This window comes from Schistocerca serialis, chromosome 4 (assembly GCF_023864345.2).
Source record: "Schistocerca serialis cubense isolate TAMUIC-IGC-003099 chromosome 4, iqSchSeri2.2, whole genome shotgun sequence".
NCBI classification, from domain to species: Eukaryota; Metazoa; Arthropoda; class Insecta; order Orthoptera; family Acrididae; genus Schistocerca; species Schistocerca serialis.
Genome location: NC_064641.1, coordinates 438,102,764 through 438,123,236, shown reverse-complemented (window position 1 = coordinate 438,123,236; position 20,473 = coordinate 438,102,764). Strand labels below are relative to the sequence as shown.

Sequence of the window (20,473 nt, the reverse complement as noted above, 5' to 3'; positions counted from 1 at the left end):
AAGGATATAGCGGAGACATGGCTTAGCCACAGCCTGGGGGATGTTTCCAGAATGAGATTTTCACTCTGCAGCGGACAAAAAGACTAAAGTGATGGTATGCAGTACAGGAGCAGAATATGAACCTCTGAGAATGAGAATTGGAAGAGAGGAGCTGGAAGTGATAGAGGAATTTACTTGTCTGGGAAGCAAAATCACAAGGGATGGTAGAAGCCGGAAAGAAATTGCGAGCAGAATACAAAAGGCCAAAATTCTATTTAATCGGAGAAGGAACCTACTCACGAGCAACAACGTCAGTCTGAAAATGAGGAAGCGTATCATGAAAGGTTTCATTTGGAATGTGGCCCTATACAGATGTGAAGCTTGGACAATAGGAAGAGAAGAGAGAAGACGGCTAGAGGCCCTGGAGATGTGGTACTATAGAAGGATGATGAAGATCATCTGGAGAGCAAAGTAACAAATGAAGAGGTGCTTAGAAGAGTACAGGAAACCAGATCTCTGTGGAGGCACATCCAAACAAGAAGAGACAAACCTGTAGGGCACATGCTACAACACAACAACATCATTGGAACAATAGCAGAAGGAGCTACTGAGGGAAGGGGCGACCAAGGATATCATACATGCAACAGATCATGAATGACGTTGGATGTAACACATACGAGGAAACGAAGAGGAAGACAGACAGACGAGAGGAATGGCGCTTGCTGCAAACCAACCTCAGGGTTGATCACTAAAAGAAAAGAAATAATCGCTAATTATTATCCTAATTTTACCAGATACTGATGTTGTGATTATTAAGTCTGCCTGTCCCATTATCATGATTTTAGCGTGCCTGTAATTTCTGTTTCAGATTTAATTTTCCGCTGTAAAGCATAAGTTGTGTGACGCGGAGACTGCGCGCTAACCACGTACTTTTACCTGAATCATTATTTCACTCCTTTTAGAACCTGCAGTCTTACTTGCTTTCAAAAGGAAGTCCAAAGATTTATTGCCGTACATCGCGATACATTTCGTCGTACTGCAACATTACGCGGTCGCACGTCACCCGACTGACTGCTGTCCACCAGTGGACTCTGCGCTTGCATAGAAATCTTCAAACAGAGAAGGTAACAAGGAAAAGCGCAGAACCAGCTGTGCAGGGAGTCGGGTACAAACAAATATTCAGTTTTTTTTAGAAAAAAGTCTTTCATCTGTCATTTTCACTCTCAGACCTGCTCTTATAATCTGTTCCTTAGTGAGCATACTAACAATTAATCTTGCTATTTTAACCTATACGGACAACAGGACAAATTGCAGACTGCAGTGAAATGCAGGAAGATTTGCGGAGGATTGATGATTGGCGCAGGAACTGTCAGTTGACGCTGAACACGAATAAAATAATGTAACGTACTGCACATAAGTGTTGGATTACGCTGTTGCCAGTAAATCACTGGTAAGAATAAAATACCTTGGAGTAAACATCTGGGACGGCCTAAAGTGAAACAACCATATAACACTAATTGTAGGAAAGGTCACATTGACATTCATTGAGAGAATCTTATCCATGACAGAAGTTACTTAAGAATCATTTGTGAGACCGAAGCTTTAATAATGCCCGTCAACCTGGTACAATTACCAGACTGGAATAATAGAAGAGACTGAGAAGAGCTAATGTTTCGTCACGGGGATGTTTCGTAAATGCTCAAGAAACTATAGTGGCAGCCGCTACAAGGGAGGCGTTATGTCTCACCGTGAAGTGACTGCTACTGAAATTTCGATAGCGTCATTTCAAGAACTGTCGTATAACATGTTATCTCCTCCCACATATGTTCGAAAAATGACCACTGCTAGAAAATAAGAGGAATTAAACGAGATTTATCATTGTTCTTCTTCTCATGCGCCATTTGCGAATGGAAAAGTGAAAAAAAAAGGCGGGCGGAGATCCACAGCGTCAGTTAATAAATAAGTCAAGAAGGCTAGGAGAGCGTTTCTGCTAGAAAGAGCGGGTAATCAGTTGTAAGCATCGCACGTAGACAATAAACTGACATCACTTAGTTCTACTAAGATGTACGCAGAGGAATCATGGTCAAGCGAATATCTCGTCCATAAGGGACGGCATTATGAGGGCTGCAACTGTTGATAAATACAGTTCAAACAGTTTCTGCATGTTTATTCCGCCACTACGCGTTTCGATGGCTCACACCATCATCTTCAGATGAAGAATTCTTTATTTACATGCTTGGTGTTGCTAAAGAGTGCCGACGTTAAGTGATGAGGCCATGCAGAATGAACTTAAAATCACAAAAATATATCTAACGGGTATAATATATCTAACGGATATAAACCCACACTAATTTAGTTAAATTTTATTTTTAGTTAAAAAAATAAAAATAAAATGAACAAAATAACGGCCAAGAACCAAAACAATACACAAACAATAAGAATTGCTTTCCAAACAAACAATAAAATTTGCCAAAGACTGCTTTCACACCAGACTCAAAGAACGCGTAAACGCTTTCTGTTACAACACGCCACACAAATCTGCAATAGCCTCCCATATAAAAAGTACAGGACACCCACTTAGTGTAGAAAACAATCTTGAAGTACTGCATACACTGAACGAAGGACACAGAATGTCTCTATATGAAGAACTAGAAATCTACATACGCAGAAAAAAACCAGGGGAACATCTACTCAACGGCAATAGTGAAACAGGCTCAACCAACTTTTTGAAAAGTTTTGACAAAGTACTTAAAAAATTCTGATAATTTACAATTTCAATGCACAGCCATTAATATAACCACTCCCATCCATCCCTCAATATGTTCAACCTTCAATACATAAGCAAAATCTGTTGTAATCTTTTTGTACATAATAAATTAATATAATAATTCAAGTGTGCACGTACCTATATTTAAGTGCAGCCCATTCATTCACATTTTTTAAGATAAAAGGGAAACATAGTTATGTACATAACCATTTTTGTATCCACTGCTGCAGCTCATTTATATTTTTAAAAAAATGTATTTATAGCTACCTTATACATAACTGAGTGGTGCGGATGTCAATATTGTGGTGCAGCCCATTCTTATTTTGAAAAAATTTAAAAAACATATTTGGGTAGAAACCAATTAATCTTTAATCACTGCACCCAATGTAAACAAACATGATGTTACAGTGCAAATGTGATGTGCAGTGGAGAGAACGTACATCAGACAACATTACGCAGACTTTTTACAACTCTACTGTTCCCGTAAGTACAATTCACTGCCAGAAATCCACGTTTTTTAACCTCTAAAGTGCCGTTTCTAAAGAAACAATTTTATCGTTGGAAAAAAACGCAAAATAACTAACACTGGACTTGGTCTGCGACTGTGAAAAGACGTTTGTACTGTTTACCGCCACTACCTATGTAAATAAATAATTCTCCACCTGAAAATGATGATGTGAACTATCGAAACGCGTAGTGGCAAAATAAACAAGTGATTGACGCAGAAACTATTTTATTTGTATCATGGGCAAAGTTTAAACAGACCGTAAATCGTGGTCTGGAGAACCATATACATGATAAGTGGACCCACAGAAAAGACCCACCCTGGTTTAACAAGGAAATTCGGAAAATACTGAGGAAGCAAAGGTTGTTGCAAGAAAATTCGGAACATATTGAGGAAGAAAAGGCTGTTTCGCTCTCGGTTTTAAAGAGAACGTGTAAGTGACAACAGGCGAAGGTTAGTATAGATCCGTGCGTCTGTGAAAAGATCTACGCGGGACCACACAAAAAGTACCACCGTCATACCTTAGCAAAAGATCTGACGGAGAACCCGAGAAAATTCTGGTCGTCGCTAAGCGGGTCTAAGGCTTCCATCCAGTCACTCGTTGACCAGTCTGGTATGGCAGTAGTGATAGCAAAAAGAATACAGGAGTTTTAAATTTTGCTTTTAAGTAAGCAGGAGAATAGTACAAACATACCGTCATTTGACCATCGGACAGAATCCCGTACAGACGACATGGTATTGTATCCTTGGCGTAGAGAAACAAGTGAAAGATTTGAAAACAAGTAAGTCTCCAGGTACGAATGAAATCCCAGTTCGGTTTTACAAACAATACTCTCCGGCACTGTCCGCTTGTAGCTTGCATCTATCGCGGTCCCCTGGCCCAGCGCCAAGTCCCAAGCGACTGGAAAAAGCGCAGGCGACTCCGGTATGCAAGAAGGGTAAAAGAATGGATCCTCCAAATTACAGACCAATATCCTTAACATTGGTTTGCTGCAGAATCCTTGAACACATTCTCAGTTCGAATATAGTAATTTTTCTTGACACCGAAAAGCTTTCGTCCATAGATCAGCACGCTTTTAGACAGCATCGCTCGAGCAAAACTCAGATTGCCCTTACAGAGTGAACTGTACTAAGGACAACAGGCAGATTCCATATTTCTAGATTTTCGGGAAGTATTTGACACAGTGCCCCGCTGTAGACTGTTAACAAATGTATGAGAACATGGAATAGTTTCCCAGATATGTGAGTGGTGCCTAAGGGAAGCGTGATAGGACCATTAGTATTTTCTGTATATATAAAGTATCTGTCCGAGATGATGAACGGCAGTCTGCGGTTGTTTGCGTATGATGCGGTGGTGTATGGGAAGGTATCGAAGTTGAGTGACTTTAGGAGGATACAAGACGACTTAAACAGAATTTCTAGTTGGTGTGATGAATGGCAGCTAGCTCTAAATGTAGAAAAATGTAAGGTAATGCGCATGTGTAGGAAAAACAAACCCATAATGTTCGGATACAGCTTGACACAGTTACGTTATATTGGCGTAACGTTGCAAAGCAATATGAAATGTGAGGATTGCAACAGGGAAGACGAATGGTCGACTTTGGTTTATTGGGAGAATTTTGTGAACGGGTGGTTCATCTGTAAAGGGGATTGCATATAGGAGGTAGTGCGACATACTCTTGATACTGCTCGAGTGTTTGGGATCCGCACCAGATTAAAGGAAGACATCGAAGCAATTCAGAGGCGGACTGCTAGATTTGTTACCGGTAAGTTCGAGATGCTTCAGGAACTGAAATGGGAATCCCTGGAGGAACAATGCTCTTTTCGAGGAACACTACTGAGAAAATTTAGAGGACCGGCATTCGAAGCTGACTGCAGAACGATTCTTCTGCCACCAACATACATTTCTTATAAGGTCCGAGAAGATAAGATACGAGAAATTGGGGCTCATAAGCATAGTTGGCCAGCGTTAATCAAAAAGTTAACTTACCTAATCATTAAACCATTAGTAAAAAAGTTAACTTCGTTAAACGTGAAACCGTTACTGTACAAACCTGAGACGCACCGCTGCCAGTCGCTACAATCTCCAAAGAGTCTCTAGTGCTTCCCTGTCGCATCCTTTTAACGAGATTACTGCTACTGGCTCAGCTGTCTATATCTGAATGCCCAAGACGGACTTTTTTTCGACCAGACCCTGGCTTTACTGTTTCTACCAACTGTACATACAGCGCTTCGTGTGCTCTCATTAAGTGTTGTGCCTGTTAAGGCTTGAGGTATGGTCCCCAATTACTGATATTTTAGGCAAGCACAGTTTACAATCGAAAGGTATTTTTTCTCCCAATCTGGATAGAAGACTAATGCAGTCACTTAGAAGTGTGCACGAAATTTCATCAATTGTAGCGACAGATTCCATGATTTAGTCTCTCCACAATCAATCCACTAACGAAAAGCAGACTTAACTCGAAGTCAGTAAACAAACTGCAATAAACAGCCAAGACCTGCTTATTCTCTCTCGCACTCGATTGTTTACATCAACCGCGCGCATCCAGGAGTATCCAAACACCTACATGACTCTACATTGTCAGAATATGGTTTCTGCGGGCGGCGCGGCGTCATTTTTGTCGTAGAGAGTAGGTGTCTAATTAACGAATAACGGACTCAAAGTAAGTTAATGGAAGTTAAAGAGTTCATTGAAGTTTCTTAAAATTAAGTTAATATTATTCCCTCAGTCGAAAAGTTAACTTCCTTAATTAACGATTAATAGATTAACGTTCTTGTACCCAGTTATGCTCATACGGAGGCATATAGATAACCGTTTTTCCCCGTTACAGAATCACTAGTATTGGTGCAGGGCATCCTCCACCGTACATAGTGTGGTGATGTGCGGAGCATGTATGTAGAAGTAGATAGGATGATCATTGTACCGGAAGTACCTTCTGCCACATCCTGTAAGGTGGCTTGAATAGTAGATATGTAATTTAGAGAAGAGGAAATAATAGTGGTATCCGAAACAGCCTCCGCCACAGAGTAGAGGCTTGTGAAGTGTAGATGTCGATATCTGTGAGGAAAGCGTCTGGAAACGTGCTCCTCGCCCGGTGGCCGCACGGCTGACGCGACTCGAGGACAGTGGAGCGTCGCGCGGGGCCTGTGGCGCCTCTGGCGGTGGGCGGCCGCACCGCGCATTGAGCGGCGAGGGCTAGCGGCGTCGCGCGACGGCTGCAGGGGTTGTTCAGTCTGTCGGCGGCAGCGCAGCGGGAAGCACGCGCCACAAAAGCTCTCCAGGCCCAAGCCGAGCCGCACACCGCAGCTGGCAGCCCTGCCCGCGCGTAACTGCAGAACCAACTCTCTCACACAAACACACGTACAGTCCTCCGAGAGAAAGAGAGTAGGATGCCTTCGCCCAAGGCGCGCTACGACGAGGTGCAGATGAAAGATGCCGCCCCCGAGGAAGCGGCCGCGCTGGGGGCGGCCGGCGGCGATGACGGTGAGATCCGCCTCAAAGCCAAGATGTCGCTGCTCAACGGCGTCACCGTCATCGTGGGCAGCATCATCGGCTCCGGCATCTTCGTGTCGCCCACGGGCGTGCTCAAGAACACCGGCTCGGTGAACCTGTCTCTGATCGTGTGGACCGCCTCGGGCGTCTTCTCCATGGTGAGTACGCTACGGCTGCGCCGACCGCGACCACGTGCTCGCTAAGCTCCGCGCCACGCCTGCTGCCACCTGCTTCGCTAGCCGGCAGACGCCGCTCTGCCAAAACACGCCCCACTCGCGCTCGCAATACAGAGGTGGAAAAATGTGTACTCTGTTATACCTTGTGCCGGTAGACAGTTATATATATATGTGCCCCTCCGTATGTAATTTATTTCCATAATCATACAATTCAGATTTAATTGTACTCACAGCTAATATTAAATCGTCTCTAGTCACTATTTAATGTACTAACTTGAAGTAGTACAGCTGACAGACAGTTTACCTGTACCTCTTCAGTTACGCCGAAGCGCGTTTCGGGCTTTCACCCATCTTCAGGTGGGGGAATACATTTAAATCTTTATCAATACAAAGTTTTTGTTCACTGCATTTTGAATTTACGTAGTTTCGCTGATGCGCGGCATCATTCTCTATGTGAACAACTTAAAGACATTCCGATGTAAACAAACGCATAAATCGGTCACAGGACGACCGCTGCGCTGCATCGGTGAGGCTAAAAGTGTTTCTGCTGTGCATAATTGCGAAAGCAAGGAGATAAAAGTTAAAGAATAAAACTACATCTAACTTAACTACTAACTGAACATAAATATATGTTATAGGGGAACGTGGCAGCTAAGCGAATTGTTATTTTCGAGAGGCAGCTGTAGTGTTGAAAACGCAGTCGACACAAATGTTGTACTGATGAAGATACAAAAAAGTACCACATCAAATAAAGATTAAAGATTTGGGGGGGGGGGGGGGGGGGACAAGCTCGAAAGACGTCTTGGCATAAATAAAAATGTATAAATAGTGTGTTCACCATAAATTTTTCAAGTAATTAAATAAGTAACTAAATCAAACCCACGAAGCACTATAGTGGATCAATTAATCTGTGTAATGTTTTCTAAATCTCTTGTGTTAACCTTCGCATCTCAAGTGCTACACTCTCTTTTTCATCGTTACGTGTGCTTATCTTTTTTACCTTGCTGTTGTTGGAACAAGACGACATTTAATTTTACGAAAATGGCATGTGATATGATCTTTAGTGCCAAACCACGCGTAAGTACCAATTTTTAAACTATTGTATATCAACTTCTACGATCATTGGAAGAACATCCGCTTTCGCACCAACAATTTGCAAGACTTGACATTCTTTTTAAACGTGCTGCGAGCGCAAATTTCTTCTTGCAGTTTGCTATACGTACTTCTAGCCGTTAATTATTTTTCCTTTAGATAATCGGCTGCGATAATTACTTTTTACTCTCCATTTTTATGACCCTATGAAATAAAACGGTGCGTTCTTGACGTGCTATAAAAGTTAGGTTTCCTGAAAAGGAAATGTGAATGGAGAAGCTTTCGCTACTGCAGGTGTCAAATATTCACTGAACAATAAAAAGTCCTCGTAATAAATTCTTACTTACTAATTTCAGCTGACACGCACGTGGTATCGACAACTATCGCGTGCAAACTGAAGCACGTATGTCAACAGAAACCATAATGTAGCCACTGCACTGAGAATTTGATTTGACCTCGGAACGAGGCAGAAGTCGAAGATATGATAATCATGTATTTACTGGAATATCAAAGATAATTATGTTGAGCTGACAAATCAACATGTGTAGGCCGTGGCTGGAAACCTCTGCGACGGCTTGCAATTATGATGGCGAGAGAGAGAAAAGTTACACAAAAAATCCCAAATTCATGGAACAAATAAATTATTTATACGGAAGTAGTCAATTAGAATTTTTCATTTATGTTACATGGATTATTTGTATGGAATTATGATAAGGATCGCATATATTTCATTCTTTGGTTTTAAATTTACATGCATGAGGTGACTGCGATGAATTTGTTTACCGACCTGATGGTTATTTCAGCCAATGGACTCTTCAGAGCTCTGGCTATCCTCTTCAGTGCAACGTGCTCTGTGTAGGCAGCTTAGGTTCCGATGTTGAAACTTGGGCTTCCGTGCATGAGACAAAAGCTAAATTAAGACCGTTACCTGAACGTAAAATTAAACTTACATTGAACTGGTGCTTTTTTCAGTAAAGGATTCCGTCAGTTTGATATAAATATGGATCATGCCCCCACGACAAACAATACTTGTAATTTATGCACCTAAACAAACGTTTATGAAAATAAAAGGAAAAATTAAATTATTGTTAAATTTGATGTCCTCACGGTTGGCTACAGTGCGCTAAATATCAAAACTGTTTTTGTCACCGGTCGTTAGGGACGCGAATGAAAGACTAGTATTCTACGTAAATAAAACATATTCCCTTATATGAAAGTGCATTTGTGCACAGGCTACTCGACAAATTTAGTTAATGACATTAAACTGCTGTCACAGTTTCTTCGTTAATGGTGCCTGCGCATGTCATTAATCAGAGGGAGGACGGCTCCGCGGAGATTGATTATTAGATTTTGTACACGTTCGCGAGACACATCGAATTGTAGCTCTGTGTTTCTGAAATTACAGAAAGAAAGATATGTTAATAAATGTTACGAATTATCATAATAAGAATTCAGCATCATACGATAGACATCAAAATGAATTACGCAGCAAATGTAGATCTTCTATTTTTCCCTTAAACACATGGAACTCTTGAAGTGAGTCGAAGAAATGTAGCTCTTTTTACGAAATGCGCAACGTTAGGAAGCGATTTGCTTTGTCAGCCCTGCGGTCCGACGAATGTACGCACGAAACTCTGCTTGTCTGCCGTCAGAAGTGGCCACGACGCTGCTGTCGTGGACTAAATATCACTTGTAAATCTAGCGATGTAGCACAGTGGTTAAGATACTTTATTCTTGTTCGAGACCAGCACGTAAATTTAGGTTCTAAGCGGTTTTCGTAAACCAATTAACGTAAATGCTAGAGACGGAAAGGAACGCTGTTTATTTCCTTCCCATACTCTTCACATCCGACTTTGAGTCCTGTCAGTGACTACGGGTCGTCGATGAGACGTTCAAATCCTGATATACGTTATTTTTATTTGTATCTCGGCTTTCTTTGTGGCGTGTGCTTGAAGGCGTATATTTGTAAAGCATAAAAGTTAAGGTAATTTTTAACAGTAGGATTATATGCAGATTAATCATAAGTATATAGTGGGAGCTTTCTTGCATATGGTATATTTATTAAGTCACTCTAGCAAGTGTTAAAGTCCGACATTTGTCTTGGTCTTTATCTGGTGATAACAACAAGAGATCAAAGTTACAGCAGAACACAAGGGAATTAAAGAAATTAGCTGCCATGGGAATTGATTTATATCAGTGGGGTAAGCTGAAAATTTGTACCGGACTGGGATTCGAACCAGTGTCCCCTGCTTACTATGCGGGTGCGCTGGCCACTATGCCATCTGTACACAGTGGACACCACAACCGCACGAATTACCCTAGCACGTCATCGCCGTAATTATATATGTAGTATTTGTTCTTTCGGACATTTCCGAAAGAAATCAATGCACACTGGCAACTAATGTCTTTAATTCTTTTTGATTCTTAATTCATAGTAGCTGCAGGACCGAAATTGCACCTATTCTTTTGGATACAAATAAAGTTACATCAGTTACATATCGCAAAAATAAGTTCACGGGCTAACCACTTAAATATTAACAACATGATCGGTTAGACCTTACATCGCGCCCTTAAAAAACGGGTTAGCGTCAGGGCAGGACTCCATTCTAACTAGCTCAAGTTTCGACATTTGCTAATAGTTGTGGAAATTATTTTGAGGCATAAAAGATGCCTTAAAAAATTCAAACTAAGACAATAGACAAATTATGCACATTAAGTTGATATAATTCATATCTCAGTGAATAAGCTTGAGAACTACAAATCCCGAAGTCGAGGGTTCGATTCCCAGTTGCCCTTAGATATTTTCCTATTGCATCATTGTTTTCATTTCGTGCAACAATTTACTGATATGAAAAAATACTAAGTTGCACCGTGGTTCGGAACACTCATTAAAGTGTAGGTCATCCCTTTATCTGGCAGGGTCCGTTTTAAAGCCAGAGGAAGGCGAGGGTAGACCAGCGTGCCTAGTAAAGGAATGCTATATTCAAACCTACCTTAGGATTCAGGACTGCTTCACTACCAAACAGATAATTCCTTCTTGAGGATTCATTAATCCCTCTATCGAAACAGAGCCACGACGGCCGTTTACACAAAACTACGGAGTGTCCTCCAAAATGCATCATATCGTTTCTGTGAGCGAGTGTCAAGACGTGCCCTTTTTATTGACGCAACAACTGAAGGGACCACAGCTCACATCTTTCTCCAGCGAAGACATTGCTGTACTATTAATAAAGAGTCTCTCGAAAATAAGAAAAAATGCATCGACAATAAATACATACAACCTCAAAGATCTTCCGTTGCCTAATCCCTTCCCTCCCCAATGCGCCGTGAGACATTTCAGTAGTAACGAGTTAAATTAGCAACATGCGTTCTATTCTTCAGAAACACTTCACATACTGCAGCCGTCTTCTTTAATATTGCTGTAATAGTACTTTTCTGCTCTTCGAAGAAACGTGTGTTGTAGCTAAAGCATGATGAGAGCTGCGCCGCCCTTTGTTTCTATTATTGCACTTGCCATGACGGTATCTATTGTTCCCTTGGTGCTAGGCATTCTGTACTGATTGCAAGCCTAAATTGCAAGCCTAATCGTGTTTACGTTACTGCACGCTAACAACATGATAGGAGTAACATGTTCACGTAATCGAACGTAAGCAGTACGTCACAGAAATACAAACCGCAACAGGTGCACAACTGCGCGCTGCTGCAGTCCGTGCGCCAGAAGATATGCTACCGGGGGTTCGGCAGAATTACGTAATCTTTTTTCAGGGAAAGCGCCGTTAGAAACGTGTTGTCTTTAATGACTATATTTCAGGAGTTGGCACCAAACAGTGTCCGCCCCCGTAGCTGAGTGGCCATTGCAGATGCCTGCCTTGCAAAGGACCTGCGTTCGATCCCTGTACTACCAAGGATCTTTCCTCGGAGGGAGGACTGGACCGAGGCGCATTCGGCGTCGTGATGCCAGTCGAGGAGCTACCTCACAGGGGTAACGGCTGCAAGGCCGACACGAGGACAACGGCCGGGAGACCCGTGCACCGAACCCATGTCCCTCCAAACCGCGTCCTGATGACACCACATGGCAGAGGACGATATGGCGGCCGGTCAACGTCGCTTGATCGCGGAGTTTCGTTTCATTTTCTTCGTTGACAGATAATAGTTCACGTATTTGTTTCAGGGGCCTATTGTTAATGCAGCGATTACTTTTTCTCGAAGTTTTCTTTAGAGACGTTTTGTGGAATACCCCACCGATCAGGCCGATCCAGTGGTAAAGACAGTCACCATCCGTATTCTGTAGGTGCGAGGGTGCCAGCTTCTCTCATCCATTGTAATTAAAGTATACGGCTGTGTCGTTAGATTTCACCACTCTCGTTGTGCCAAGTGAGCCAATGCAACGAACCTCTAGAGAGCGTATTTAGAGTTTGTCGCTTACGACTTTGTATTGATCTGCAATGCAGCAACGAGAAGGAATCGCCTGATTGATGCAAGCATTTCTGTTCTGCTCTGCACTTTCTGTTCTTCCATGTTTTGAACTGCACTTTGTAAAAAGTATTACTGAACTGTGTATTTACTTTACAATAGTGATGCTATCAGTAAACGAATAGGGCAAACAGCAATAAGTATTAATCAAGAAATGGGGTGATACCAGGGGACGACGAGGGATTGGGGGAGTTGGAGGACAAGGATGGTATCCCTGGGCACAAGTTATTCTAGTTGCTCCGCTAATGGTATGCATAAAGTATAGGCTACAGAAGCATTCTACAAATAAGTCCTTTCATGCACAGGCAGCAGTTTATACATTGCCCAGTTGCATAAATGTGACCAACTGTCAAAAGCCTGAATAGCCACCATTTGCAGCGCGAAACGTGCGGGAGGAGAATCAGTTGGGTTATGGAAGGTACAACCAGGGATTTGTAGCCATACCGACTGAAGAGGCGTGCCCAGCTGCGCTAGGTTTCTCGGTTGAGAATCCATGACGTAAACAGTTCGATCGATCCCCCACAGACTCTTGATTGGGTTTAAATTCGGAGTGTTTGGTGGACAGAGGAGTATGGTAAACTTTTTTGCTCTTCGAACCGTGCACGTTCACTGTGAGCTATTACATGTTGTATTGTCCTGCTGGGAGACGCCATTGTGCAGAGGTTAAACAAACAGCATGTAAGGGGGACATAGTTCCCAAGGATAGATGCATAACTGTGTTGAGTCATTGTGCATTCCAGAATTACGTAATTGCCCAGGGAATGCCACGAAAACATTTCACAGATCCTAACGCTCCATCCTCCGGCTTTTGCGTTTGCTTTCGAACGTTTCACGCCATACATGCAACGGCCATCTCTCCGATGGAGCACAAAACGTGATCCAGCTGAAAAGGCTACCTGTCGCCAGTCAGCTTACGTCCAGTTGCGGCGTTGGCGCGAAAATTACAGCCTTCGTCGCCGATGAACAACGGTCAGCAAGGATGCATGAACCAGTGGCCCGCTGCTGGGTCCATGCACAGCAACGTTCTCTGAACACTTCTTGAGGAAGCATTGTTGGTAGCTCCCTTGGTTCATTGGGCGGTCAGGTGGTCAAGCAAAAATTTTTGGAAATTTGCGGCAAGTTCCTCTGGGCCCACTCTGCTGAGGTCATCGGTCCCTGGGCTTACACATTGCTTAATCTGACTTGAACTAACTTACACACACACGTGGCAAGACGCCCAAGACCACGCGGCTATCACACGCGGTGTTGGTCAAAGCAGGACGTCTGTTAGCGCGTACACATCACCTCATCCGTCGTTCACCCTTGTCATCTACGGCCCGTTCAAAAATGGCTCTGAGCACTATGGGACTTAACATCTACGGTCATCAGTCCCCTAGAACTTAGAACTACTTAAACCTAACTAACCTAAGGACATCACACAACACCCAGTCATCACGAGGCAGAGAAAATCCCTGACCCCGCCGGGAATCGAACACGGGAACCCGGGCGTGGGAAGCGAGAACGCTCTCGCATGACCACGAGCTGCGGACTCTACGGCCCGCGGTGCACCACAGTTGCCTCGGTACCTGTTTCGGATAGAGCCATTTAGGTATGCACGGTATACTTCTATGACGGCTGCACGCGAATAGTTTACAAACTTAGCCGTTTCGGAAATGGTTCCACCCTTGGCCCGAAAGTCAATGATCATGCCCTTTTGGATGTCAGATAAATCGCTGTTGTTGTTGTTGTTGTTGTTGTTGTTGTTGTTGTCTTCAGTCCTGAGACTGGTTTGATGCAGCTCTCCATGCTACTCCGTCCTGTGCAAGCCTCTTCATCTCCCAGTACCTACTGCAGCCTACATCCTTCTGAATCTGCTTAGTGTATTCATCTCTCGGTCTCCCTCTACAATTTTTACCCTCCATGCTGCCCTCCACTACTAAATTTGTGATCCCTTGATGCCTCAGAACATGTCCTACCAACCGATCCCTTCTTCTAGTCAAGTTGTGCCGCAAACTTCTCTTCTCCCCAATTCTATTCAATACCTCCTCATTAGTTACGTGATCTACCCATTTAATCTTCAACATTCTCCTGATTCCTCAGTTTCTCCTGAATTCCACAACTTGTTACGAATCGTCAATGCAGCGCAACACTATCTCGCCCATGAATGTCTCTACTGTGCCGGCTATAGCTTGTCAATGAGACTGGCCTCTTTGCCAGTCATTTATGGGTCCACTGCGTATGTCAATGTGTCAATGTCTCATCTTCAGGAGCGAAGTTACGTAAGTTATTCTAGGTTTTTCGTTTTTCTTAGCAATCCAAGTGAAGCATGTCGTCATTATGTGAGAGCAAGAAAAGAATTTAATTGTCCGACGTTGAAGGTGATGCATTTGTTTTGAAGGACGTCCTGGAAGTCATATATGATTGAGCAGAAACCTGTTTCAAAATGGTTCAAATGGCTCTGAGCACTATGGGACTTAACATCTATGGTCATCAGTCCCCTAGAACTTAGAACTACTTAAACCTAACTAACCTAAGGACATCACACAACACCCAGTCATCACGAAAACCTGTTTCATTTACGTGCGGTATGTACTCTGAGATATAACTGGTTTAAGGCTTCCTTTTTGATTTTTGCAAGCTACTAGTCGCCTAAATACTGTGTGTAAAGATGAATTCGCCAGCACACCAGAACTGTCGAAAACAAATTCCACAGTCTTCTCCCCCGGGCAGTTAAAGTAAGGGCGGAGTTTAAAGTTTCGTCGACACAGCACGAGCTCAAAATAGAGGTCGAAATCGGCTTTGAACACCTGCCCCATGAAATGCTACTGAGATTCTATACAGAAGTTACGGGCGAGTTAGCCTCTCTTTTAACCATACCGTAGAATCCTCGACGAAAACTGTCCAGTAGATGGAAGAAAGCGCTTCTGACACCAGTCTACAAGAAGGATAGCAGAAGCGTTCCACAAACTATTATTCAATATCTTTGACATCTGCCTGTCGTAGAATGTCAGAACATATTCTGAGTGCGAATGCAGTGACCTCCTTCCTGGCAACGAGCATGGAATCCGAAAAAAACATCAGCCACGAGAAGTCTAAATCTCTGTTTTCTTACATGAAATCCCGAAAGCCATTGATAAAGGCAGTCCGGTAAATGTAGCATTTCTTCTCTTCCGTAAAACTGATTAACGAAAGGACGATCACGTAGGAAATAAAATGAAATTCCTGACTGGCTTCAAGATTTCTTGGTAGTGTAAACCTAGTATTTTTTTTATGTAGACTCATGGACAGATGCAGAAGTAACTCTGTGTCACCCATGCAAGTGTGTTGGGACCTTTACTATTCATGTTAATAACACTGCAGACAATAATAATAGCAATCAGACTTCGCAGATAAAGCAGTTACAATAATGAAGTGTCTACATCAAAAAAGCTTCACAAATATTCAGTCAGATTTGGTAAGATTTAAAAGTGGTGTAAACATTGGTTGGTGACTTGCTTTAAATCTTCAGCAACGTAAAAATGAGCACTTCAAAAAACGAATAATACCAACATCTAATGATACAATATCAGTGAGTCAAAATTGGAAACAATTCATACAAATATCTGGCTACAAAAATTGGTATGAACACGAAATGGAGTCGTTAGTTAGGGTCAGTCATAAGTAAAACGGGTGACAATCTGTAACACAAACTTTCCAGAGATGTTTAGAGACCGTCTTGAAGTCTCTACAGCGGTCCAGGCCAGTCCCTACACAAAAAGAGGGGGTAAACCTAAATCAAAACTGCTGTTCCAATCACAGATTTGGGTTGCTTATACAATCAAGAGTTCAATGGTAGTTGCATCGGGCTGCAAACTCCTTTATTAAAAGGACGAATTTAATTCGTCTGGTTATGAACTAAACGTAATTTTATTTTTTTAAATTTTATCCATATTTTGCAGCTTAAAACGTGACTTTATTGAAAACATTGGAGGTATGAATTAAACAACGCCTTCAGTCACAACTTTTTCGTGTTTTATTAACTACACGACACATTTCGGACCCTGTGGGTTCATCGTCTGGTGTTGTTTGTCTTAATACGTGTTTTATTTCTTACGACCCATTCTATGATACTGCTAAAGTATAGGACTGATAGGCGATACTGAAAGTATCTGAAGGAGGGCAGTACGAATGTTTTGTTTGAACTATAGGAGAGATGATAAATCTGAATAGGCAAATGCCTGAAGATAGCTGCTAACCGCTCCGCAAAAATCTACTTCCAAAATTTCAAGAACCAAAGATAATACAGGAATATACACCGTCCAGTCGACCTGTCAAAAGGCTGAATAACCTTCTTTTGCAGCGCGGTCCACTGTGAGACGTACAGGGATAGTGTCATTGACGCTCTGGAAGGTACAGACTGGGATGTGGAGCCATGCAGATGCCAGTGGTGTGACCAGCTGCACTCGGTTTTCGGTTACGGATCCATGAAGCGTGCACCCTGATCGAGGTGATCCCATAGATACACTATTGGGTTTAAATCTGGAAAGTTTTGTGGCCAGGGGAGTACGGTAAGCTCATCCTGCAGTGTCTCCAACCACTCAAATACACTGCGAGCTGTGTGACTCATTGCATTGTCCTGTTGGTAGATGCCATGGTCCCAAAGAAAAACAAACTGCACGAAGGTTGGACATGATGTCAAAGGATACAAGTATACTTTTGTTGATCCATTGTGCCTTCCAGAATGACGAGATCTCGACCAGGGAATGCCACGGAAACAATCCCCAGACCATAACGCCCCTTCCTTCTTTGCTTTCATACATTTTACGCCTTACACGCCAAAGACCATTAGTCCAATGGAGCATTAAACGTGGCTGATCTGGAAAGGCCGCCGATCGACACTCTGGACGTCCCGTTGCGGTACTGGCGTTCAAATTTCAGGCTTCGTCGCCAATGAACAGCAGTCAGCAGGGGTGTATGAACCAGGCGCCTGCAGACTCCAAACCAATGGGACATTTGATTTCGGAACTTTCAAAATTCATAGAGCGACAGAGTCAAGAGCGTGCCGAGAATAATAAATGTACCGAGAATAATAAATGTCAGGCTTTATCTCTCAGCACTGACAACACAGTGGCCGACGGCCTTCGCTTAACGACTGGGGGCAGAGGTGTTTACATAGAGTTGTCAGTGCTATTAGACAAGCAACACTGCGTGAAATAACCGCAGAAATCAATACTGGATTACGACAAACGTATCCGTTTAGGAGCGTGCACTACATAGTCTACAGTACCTCTGTTGGGCACGTGACTTTACCGGGTGGACCCAAGAAGACTGGAAAACCGTGGCCTGGACATACCAGTCCAGATTTCAGTTGGTAAGAACGTACGCTAGATTTTAAGTGTGCTGTAGATCCCAAGAAACCCTGGCCCCAAGTTGTCAACAAGGCACTAAGAAGCTGGTGGTGGCTCCGCAATGGTGTGGCATGTATTTACATAGGTCATTGACTGAAAATGGTTATGTTCGTCTACTTGGAGACCATTTTCAGCTATTCATGGACTTGATGTTACCAAACCGATGGTATTTCTATGGATGACAGAGCACCGTGTTACTGGGCCACAATTGTTCGCGATTGGTTTGAAGATCATTCTGGCCAATTCAAGCGAATGATTTCGTCACCGAGATCTCACAACACGAATCCCATCGAACATTTATGGGACACAATCGTGGGGTCCGTTCGTGCGCAGCATTCCGCACCGCCAACACTTTCGCAGTTATGGACAGTTATAAAGGCAGCATGGCTAGATATTTCTGCAGGGGACTTCCAACGACTTGTTGAGGCAAACGTTTGTCACCTCAGTGAATAGCCTAAAGAGCTACCATCCATCTAGTAGAAAGAAATTTGCGTAACTCCAGCCAAGGTTTCCGCTAGGAGGAGGAGGGAAATTCCTTAAGCCACGTATCTTGTCACCTAGACGCGATCAGCAAGACAAGATCAGTGTGACTGCAGCACAGCAATAGATGGCTAAGCCGGCACAATTTCTGATTTTTACCTGTTTATGCAGCGTGAGAAATAAGGTAAAGGGAGATATATTCGTGATAGATTTACGTTTACAACGTTTTTTCTCTAATATGAAAGCATTTCATCTAGTTATGTATATCATACTAACAGAACAAACTACAAATAGAAATCAACATTTATGTTAGAAGTGGAATTGTAAATGATAGAATACGACAGGCTGTGACAGGTAATTTCATAATACGGATAAGTGATTGCTTAATAGGTGTAAAGTTGTTTTCGTGATAATTGTACGATGATTAGTAGAGCGCAGATAGGCAACAATATCTGCCAACAATGATATCCCAAAATCCTGAAAGCCGAGGTGGTGCGTTCCTTCCCCAGTAAGTGTGGTTGCAGTGAGCTAAAATTGTCACGAAATACGCTGTTATCGCGAAAATACTTTCCTTTTCCTTTCTTAAAAACTTTCTGTACAAGCACTCTTGCGGGCAGCAAACTGACTCACGCATAACATTAGACGTTTTTGCCGTTCATTGACGTAAGTGATATAATTGCGGCTTTGTACTGAGAGTTCGCAACACTTCAGACAGTATTTCTGCACTCGATCGCGATTGGAATTGGGAGAGATAATAAACATGTCGAGAGGTGAGTGCGCGCCTACATATCGTCGCGTCGCCCCACTGAAGGTCAGTATTGATTTTGAGTTAGTGTAACGCGGCTTTGGCTGCAGCCGCCGTAAGGACTGCTTTGATATCAGGTGGCAGGCGATTTGGAACACCTGTCCATTTAGCTCTGCAGACACGCGTCTGAGTGCTGCGTGGTGACAGCTGCGTTTACTTTTGTGATTCTGCTGAAGGCACCCATTGCGATTCCTGTCGTAATATCAGTTCTCTTGCGACGAAATATAGAGCTTGAGTAGCATTTCTCACTCACAGTCGGATGTTTTAACAATGTAAACGTTGACAGCATCTTTTCTAGCATCTTTTAATCCACTAAATAAGGAACTACTGCTGTAATTGTAAGTAAAACAGTCGTAAACCCCTTGTTGGTTTAAATACTGCAGTTGGTAATTTGGTAACCGCTTGTGTTACTTTGACATGCTCGCCGTGTAGTTGAAACAACGCCTGTGGTATATTTGTTTATTTTCTTGTACGTGTAAACGTGGAAATGGTGACGAGAGGAGCTAGTACAGTCATATACGCAGTTTCGATTAGATGTATTTATCACTGGTGACGTGTTCTGGATAGATATGAATTTTCTTAAGGCGAAGTAAAATAGTACCTTTGTCTGACAGCGATATGTAGTGCGAGAAGTTTTGCTAAGAAGCCGCGCGTGTGGTTTAAAAGAGTAAAGGAAACCCTCGCGATCAGACCCTGAAAACCGTGCGATAGTCGACCGACCGCCACATCACCCTCATACGAGGGCAGTTCAATAAGTAATGCAACACATTTTTTTCTGAAACAGGGGTTGTTTTATTCAGCATTGAAATACACCAGGTTATTCCCCAATCTTTTAGCTACACAACACTTTTTTTCAACGTAATCTCCATTCAATGCTACGGCCTTACGCCACCTTGAAATGAGGGCCTGTATGCCTGCACGGTACCAGTCCACTGGTCGATGTCGGAGCCAACGTCGTACTGCATCAATAACTTCTTCATCATCCGCGTAGTGCCTCCCACGGATTGCGTCCTTCATTGGGCCAAACATATGGAAATCCGACGGTGCGAGATCGGGGCTGTAGGGTGCATGAGGAAGAACAGTCCACTGAAGTTCTGTGAGCTCCTCTCGGGTGCGAAGACTTGTGTGAGGTCTTGCGTTGTCATGAAGAAGGAGAAGTTCGTTCAGATTTTTGTGCCTACGAACACGCTGAAGTCGTTTCTTCAATTTCTGAAGAGTAGCACAATACACTTCAGAGTTGAGCGTTTGACCATGGGGAAGGACATCGAACAGAATAACCCCTTCAGCGTCCCAGAAGACTGTAACCATGACTTTACCGGCTGAGGGTATGGCTTTAA

At 43.0% G+C, this 20,473-nt stretch overlaps 1 protein-coding gene across 1 annotated transcript in view; it reads left to right on the top strand.

Moving 5' to 3' along the window:
• The first annotated feature begins 6,470 nt into the window (after positions 1–6,470).
• The window catches only part of LOC126475049 (large neutral amino acids transporter small subunit 1), a 381,454-nt gene continuing 367,451 nt past the window's right edge, over positions 6,471–20,473 (top strand). The window contains exon 1 of the mRNA XM_050102599.1: positions 6,471–6,902. Within this exon, the coding sequence (XP_049958556.1) occupies positions 6,642–6,902 (261 nt within the window). The 5' untranslated portion in view covers positions 6,471–6,641. The remainder of the gene's footprint in view (positions 6,903–20,473) is intronic.